Source organism: Dermacentor andersoni, chromosome 6 (genome assembly GCF_023375885.2).
Source record: "Dermacentor andersoni chromosome 6, qqDerAnde1_hic_scaffold, whole genome shotgun sequence".
In the NCBI taxonomy this organism is placed as follows: domain Eukaryota; kingdom Metazoa; phylum Arthropoda; class Arachnida; order Ixodida; family Ixodidae; genus Dermacentor; species Dermacentor andersoni.
Window position 1 is genome coordinate 33,188,628 of NC_092819.1, and position 7,066 is coordinate 33,195,693.

At 51.6% G+C, this 7,066-nt stretch overlaps 1 protein-coding gene across 1 annotated transcript; it reads right to left on the reverse strand.

The window, feature by feature from the left end:
- Positions 1-3,082: 3,082 nt before the first annotated feature.
- On the reverse strand, positions 3,083-6,964 carry LOC140219053 (uncharacterized). Its single transcript, XM_072288911.1, has 3 exons — positions 4,090-6,964; positions 3,900-3,955; positions 3,083-3,205 (listed from the first exon to the last, which is right to left on the reverse strand). Exons 1-3 carry the CDS (start codon positions 6,962-6,964, stop codon positions 3,083-3,085), a joined length of 3,054 nt encoding a protein of 1,017 aa, XP_072145012.1.
- Between the last annotated feature and the right edge of the window lie 102 nt (positions 6,965-7,066).

The following is a 7,066-nucleotide window of genomic DNA, read 5'->3' on the forward strand; positions in this document are numbered from 1 at the left end:
TGCCCACTTACCATGCCACTCACTGCAACCTACTTGTTTATTTGGTTTGCATACGTAAAGATGGTAGTGGGTATGACACACAGCTGTTTGTGTGCAGCTGTTTTGCACACAACCGCCAGTGGGCCAATAAACTGCCACCAGGAGGTGCACAACGCCTGAAGACTTTAGGAGAGAAAGGGTACGTAGAAAAACGACAGTGAATGAAGAACAGGAGAGAGATGGAGGAAAACAAATAAATATATTTAGAGAATTGCATACTTACCCCTCCCCAACCCCCCATATAGCGATCCTCCAGAGGAGGGAGAAGAGTAGGGGGGCACGGTTCACTATAAAAAATTAATACCCATAATCAGGCTACACCATTCCTGGTATACTGCTTAGAGCCCTGGCCGTTAGTTAGCTCAGGCCTGAGACTAAATCAGCCCCTGTTCAGTCAGCTTAAGTGAACGCGATAGCAAAGTCTAGTGCTGCACTGAAGCTCCTCAGTGCTCTAACAACACACAGGGTCAACGTATTTGTGCGACACAGCAGGTGAGGTAACTGCTGCTGTGCAGCAGAACCAGCGCCCTGAAGACGTGACGGTTACGGGGCGTAATGCCGGCTGTGTGAACAGGCTCTCGATGCGGACGAACGAACCACTCTTTTTATGAAACAACTAAAATGAATTTTATAGATTTGGCAGAGACGCTTAGGGCTGCTTACGTGTGGGAATGCGAAAGCAATATAGCATTTATAGACCTCGGAAAGCAATAATGTCCAACTGAACGCCCCTCAGCGGTCCTTCGAGTAATGAACTCCTTGCAGGCAAGCGAGCGCGTTGAGACGCTTAGCTCGTTTTGATTTGGCCTTACCCAGGCGCAGATTTATACACTCATGACGTTTTATGCATCATGCATTGGGAGGCCAAACACCTTGTGCTGTATATTGTGAACCAACTACCGGTGAATCCGTGATCACGCACAGCTGTACTTCACGTCTCTGTGTGGAGAGCAATTTAGCCGCACGGCAAACTAGGCCTAGAAGTTATCGGTATTTTATACACTCATGACGTGGCGCCACCTCTTTCCCATTGGCTGCGCTGTCACGTGCCCAGTGACGCATGTTCGTCAGATGGCTGCGACGTGACGTGTGCAATGACGCACGCACTATAGGCACACATTTAGTCAGCCAGAAACGTCGAGCTGCCGGGGAAGCGTTCCTGTCTCGTACCCCGGCGACCCTCGTTCGATTCCCGCCTAGACCGAAATGTACAAAAATTTTATTTTCAAACTGATTAATCTACTTTGTTTACAGGAACATCCCTGAGAAATTTGACGTCGACCCGAGCATTTTTGGCGCGTTTTTACCGTCTGCGCCGTCGGACATTTTTGGTGCCATCTTTCGGTCACACCGACTATACGATGGGTTTTCGCGTAATGGGGCATATAATGCTTTCGCATTCATAATTATTTCTGAAGTCGCGCATGCCGAATTGTTATGACATGGATGGAAAGTTAGTAACATTGATTTTTTGTACCAGACACGCCTTTCGCACATGTGATGCTCTTCTTTTTCAGCAACAACTAAGACACCAGCTTTTACTTCAAGTTTTTTGGTAACTACTCGTCTAACCTGCAAAGATAGTGCTCAAATTAGAAGCCTTCGGACAATTTTGCGCAAGATGCATTGAACCTTAATTCCAATTCCTGAATGCGCTGGCATAAAGCTTGGATAACGCTTAATTATTACTGCATTAACTACACGTGCTGTAAAAGCGACTTCCAAGCAAGCGGCGCGTAGCTCGGGTGCTCGTTTCCGCGCCGCTTCGTCCTGGTGACGCCGTCTCTCGGTACGCGACCTCCGTCTTGGACCGGGGCGCGCTCAGGCAGTGGGTGCACGAACTCGTCGGCTGCAGGTAGGCCCTCCGCCGAACAACATCGACAGCAGCTGGGATCGAACCTCTGACGTCGAGTGCAATGCTGTAACAATCAAGGCCGAACTACACGTACGCTTGCTGGCGCGCGAAATCTCGCGCCCGTGCGCCTTGCGTTTGTTTTGAGCCAGCGCGTCTTGTGGTTTTTGGGAGGCAGACAGAGCACCGATATTTGTCTGGCGAAGACGTATCCGTGCTGATCGCGCCGTGCTTCGACGAGTACGACCTGTCACGCATCATCTGCGCACGCGTGTAGGTGCGCCGCGGGCGCGAGCTTTTGCGCACCGGGAAGCGTACGTGTATCTTGGCCTTGGGATACAGGTTCATGTAACGGAGCAGGTTGTAACCTTTCTTCTCGGAGGTAAGATAGAACATCACCGCCCATTGCAGTCTGTGAAGATGGTCAAACAGCGAAGCTGTGCTAGTTACACCGAGTGTTACACCATTCAAGTCAAACTTCGCAAGCAATATAAATTGTAAATGTTTTGTTTCGCCATTCTTTCCCCTCATTTTCGCTTATGCGGTAGGCAGCTTCTTCCTCAGGAGTACGCACTGCTCGATCTTCCTATAGTTGTAGCTGGGATGGAATGTGCGGAACCATTAATCCAAAGTTCAGTTTTAGCTCCTTATATTGGACGCAAGGACTACCACAGGAGACGCGCGAGTTGCAATCGTTTTGACGATGGGTCGGATTGGTTTGACGATTGATGTCTTTGCGTTTCTTAATGAGGTTACACACACGTTCGGCTGCGACGGAGAGAACGACGTCTGTGACAGTATGCCCACAGTCCGCCGTTGTCGCTCGCGTTCGATGTCTCGAGTTAGCTCGGTGCACGGCGTGGTTAGCAGCATCCGCCCGGCATTGCCGCTTGCGATTCTTCAAAATTAAGTTGCTTCAAAATTAACTCTGTCCCTCACGAAAGGCAATGGATGCCTGATAACCTCATATGAATGTCTCATAGGGGGTATGAGCCATATGGCTCATACTGATATGTCGCACTAGGCTTAAAAACACTGACATCAGTTGGACATAACGCCGCAAGCAACACAGCTTTATTGCAGCCTGCGTCCGTGTGTTCCGCTGCTCACGTGTCCTGATGACCATGGCAGTGCCGATGAAGGCACGATGAAGATGACGATGAAGTTGGCGATACATCACTTCTCCCCCTCTTACAGGTCCAAGCGTTCAGGAGGCCGTCGCTGTCGGGTCGATCTTCGTAACGGTGGCGGGCTATCCGTCTGGGCCATTTCCGGACTATGTCGCGACGTGATTGCAGGGTTTACGGCTACCCTCTGTGTCGAGAAAGAGTCTGAGACAGTTCGACGTCTCACCTGGTCCAAGTGTCGCCGCTGAATTCCTTTCCCGGAATCAACAGTGACCATTCTGGACCCCAGTTGATCTCGCACTACTCCTGGTATCCACCTGCGACGACTTGTTCGGAAATCGCGCATCCAGACTGGGTCACCTGCCTGAACTGGAGACCCTCCAACTCGTGGTTGGATTTCTGGTGACCTTTCATCGGGAGCGATACAGTCCAGCTTTGTTCTTATTTGGTACCCCAATAAGAGTTCCGCCGGAGACTTTCCGTCCTTGACGGGCGTACGGCGATATCGACATAAAACCCGCGCTATGCGTATTTTGAGGTCTATTCCGGGGTTCTTCTTTAGTCCTTCCTTGAGCGTACGCACAGCTCGTTCGGCTAATCCATTCGACTGTGGATGATAAGGGGCTGTTGTGAGTTGTTGCACATTGTTCCGTGCCAGAAACTCACGAAAAACTTTGCTCACAAATTGTGGTCCGTTATCAGAAACAAAGGTTTTTGGAAGGCCGAACCGTGCAAATATTGATCTTAGCGCGTTGGCCGTGGTTTGCGAAGTGGCAGTTTTCATTGGAATGGCTTCCATCCATTTCGTTTCCGAGTCGACGACGACTAAGACCATTTGTCCGTCCAACGGGCCTGCGAAATCTGCGTGCAGCCGGCTCCACCTTTCCCCGGTGGCTGGCCAGGCCAAAGGTATCTGTGCTGGTGGCATCGCTGAAGCCTGCGCACATGTGGAACATGAGTTCACCAGTCGCTCTATGTCGGAATCCAGTCCCGGATACCAAAACAGCGTTCTCGCTGTGGTTTTCATGGCTGTCATGCCGGGGTGTGTCTCGTGCAAAAGACGCAACACACGCCTTGCCGCCGCCAGGGGTAGAACAATACGATGTCCCCAGTACACCAAATTATGGCTGACTGTAAGCTCTGTTCTTCTGTTGAAGTACGGCCGGAGATGCTCATGGCCCTGCGGAAGATACGACGGCCATCCCTGGGAAATCCATTTTTTAACCTGCAGAAGGCTGGTGTCTCGATTAGTCAGATGTTCAACCTCGCGGGCGCCAAGCGCTGTTTCCTCCAGAGAGTGGGCATACAAAACGTACTCGTCGGCAGCAGAGTCCCGCGGCTCCTCCATTACTGGCAAGGGCAACCGACTGAGGGCATCAGCATTGGAATGGTCACTGCCCTTCCGGTACTGCAATGTGTAGTTGTAGTTGCCAAGAAACAAGGCCCAACGCTGTATTCTTGCGGCCGCCATCGGTGGTATGGCTTTACCTGGATTGAATAAACCAGTAAGAGGCTTGTGGTCTGTTACTAAGACGAACTGATGTCCGTACAGGTAGTCTTTAAACCGGGTGACACCGAATACCAGTGCCAAAGCTTCTTTTTCTAACTGCGAGTAATTGCGCTCGCTCTTAGTAAGTGTCCTGGACCGGAATCCGATGGGGTAGTCAACACCATTCACGCGGTGCGACAAAACGGCCCCAATGCCTACTGATGATGCATCGCACTCCAGCCGCAGTGGCTTATCCGGGTCGAAGTGAGCCAGAAACTTGGAAGCCACAATTGCCTGCTTAACTTGCTGAAATGCTTTCTCCTGTTCCTGGCTCCATTGCCACTTGACTCCTTTGGATAAGAGAGCATGTAGCGGAGCTAGCCTGGTGGCCAGATTGGGCAGGAACTTGCCATAGTAATTTATGAGACCGAGAAAAGCTTTCAACTCACTCACCGAGGTGGGCTTTGGGGCTTCAACAACGGCTTTGATATTGTCGTCCTTCGGTCGCAGACCCTTCGCGTCGATACGATGACCGAGAAATGTGACTTCTTCTTGCCGAAACTTGCACTTTCCCTTGTTCAGTCGGAGACCATACTCCCGCAGCCGCTGCAGCACGGTTTTGAGCCTAGATGAATCCTGTTTTTTCTCGGCGATGATAATGTCATCCAGGTACACCTGCACTCCAGGAATATCCCCCAGCAGTCCGTCCATTCGCCTTTGGAATATGGCTGGAGCAGAGCTTACGCCAAACGGTAATCTGTTAAAACAAAAGAGACCCTTCTGGGTGTTGAGGACTGTTATCTTCTTTGCTTCCTCATCCAATGGCAACTGGTTGTAGGCTTGACGCAAATCCAAGGTCGTGAATACTTCGCCACCGTTTAACCTAGCAAAAATGTCGTCCACTCGAGGCAACGGGTATTGTTCTACCACAGTGGCCGCATTCACAGTCATACGGAAGTCTCCACACAGTCGGAGGGACCCATCGCCCTTCAAAACGGGTACCACAGGGGTTGCCCATTCAGCGGTTTTTACCGGCGTCAAAACGCCTTCCGCGACCAGCTGATCCAACGATTCAGACATCTTATCTCTGAGAGCGTAGGGTACAGTACGGGCCTTAAAGAACCGTGGACACGCGTTTGCTTTCAATTGAAATGTGACCGGTGGTCCTTTGCACAGGCCGAGTCCCGGAGCAAACACGTCGGCATATTCGTCAAGCAGCTGTTGCAGACCTGTGCTGACAGCCTGTATTCCAACCGGTTGCAGATTCGCTACCACATTCGACAACATTGCCACTCCAACTTCATTAAATGCCTTGATGGTGTCTCTGCCGCACAAAGATGGTCCGGAGCTGTCGACCACTATGACAGTACCAGGAATATCTTTCCCGTCGCACGTAGCGGTCATGCTAAGCTGGCCGACAACTGGAAGTTCTCCCAAGAGACAAGAGAGCTTGAGCTGTGAACTCTCCAACGGAGGCCAGAGCTGCTTGTACTTGCGGAACACCGTTACGGGAATGACGCTTACAGGTGACCCCGTATCCACCAACATAGTGAGCGGAACGTTATTCCAACTGATGTCCTTGTAAATAGGCCTAACCTTGCGGATACTGGCTGCGTGATGGAGAACCGCTGTAATCGTGTGCAAGGCGTCGTTGTCGCCCGAGCTTGTGTCCTCTCCGGCTGCCATGGCGTACGAACCCTGGCGCCGTTGTCTTGCTGGATAAGATCCCTGCCGACGGTCACTATTTGTGCTAGACAGGCACATCCGACGTAGATGTCCTCGTTTTCCACACCGGTGGCACACCGCGCGAAGGTGTTTGCACTCGTCCTCAGCATGCGATTCTCCACACCTTCCACACACGTCGCGTTGTTCCGGCTTGGGACGTCGTTTCGAGGAATGGCTCTTTTGTCGGGCAAAATGTACTTCTGAGTGCGCCGAGTTCATGCTCCTGGCATTTTCAACAGCTCGCTGTGCCGAGACAGCAAAGTCTTCAGCCTCTTCTAAGGTGAGCTTCCGTCGCGTCAGTAAATGGCGCCGAACGTCTTCATCCAGCACTCCACAAACGATTCGATCCCTCAACATGCGCTCCAATGACGTGCCGAAGTTACACTTCTCAGCTAGGCGTCGAATGTCCGCAATGAAGTCCTGAGCAGCTTCCCCGTCTTGTTGCGAACGCATGAAGAAAGCATAACTTGCAGCGATCTCGTTGACCTCCGGAGCATAGTGATCTTCCAGATACCCGACGACTTCCTCATAGCTCAGTTCATTCACCTTTTTTGGTTGACACCGGCCCTGCACCACACGCACAGCACTGTCCGTGAGCGAAGCGATGAGCAGCGCTCGTTTCTTCGTTGGGTCCACGATGCTATGAGCCTCAAAGTACGCCTCCAGGCGAACGCGATACGTAGGCCACGTACCTTCTGCATCGGCAAATTCCGGTGGCCGTCCAGCACTCATGCTGACGCGGGTCTTCTCACCTAGCGACGCTAGGCCTCGTCGCCACTGATATGTCGCACTAGGCTTAAAAACACTGACATCAGTTGGACATAACGCCGCAAG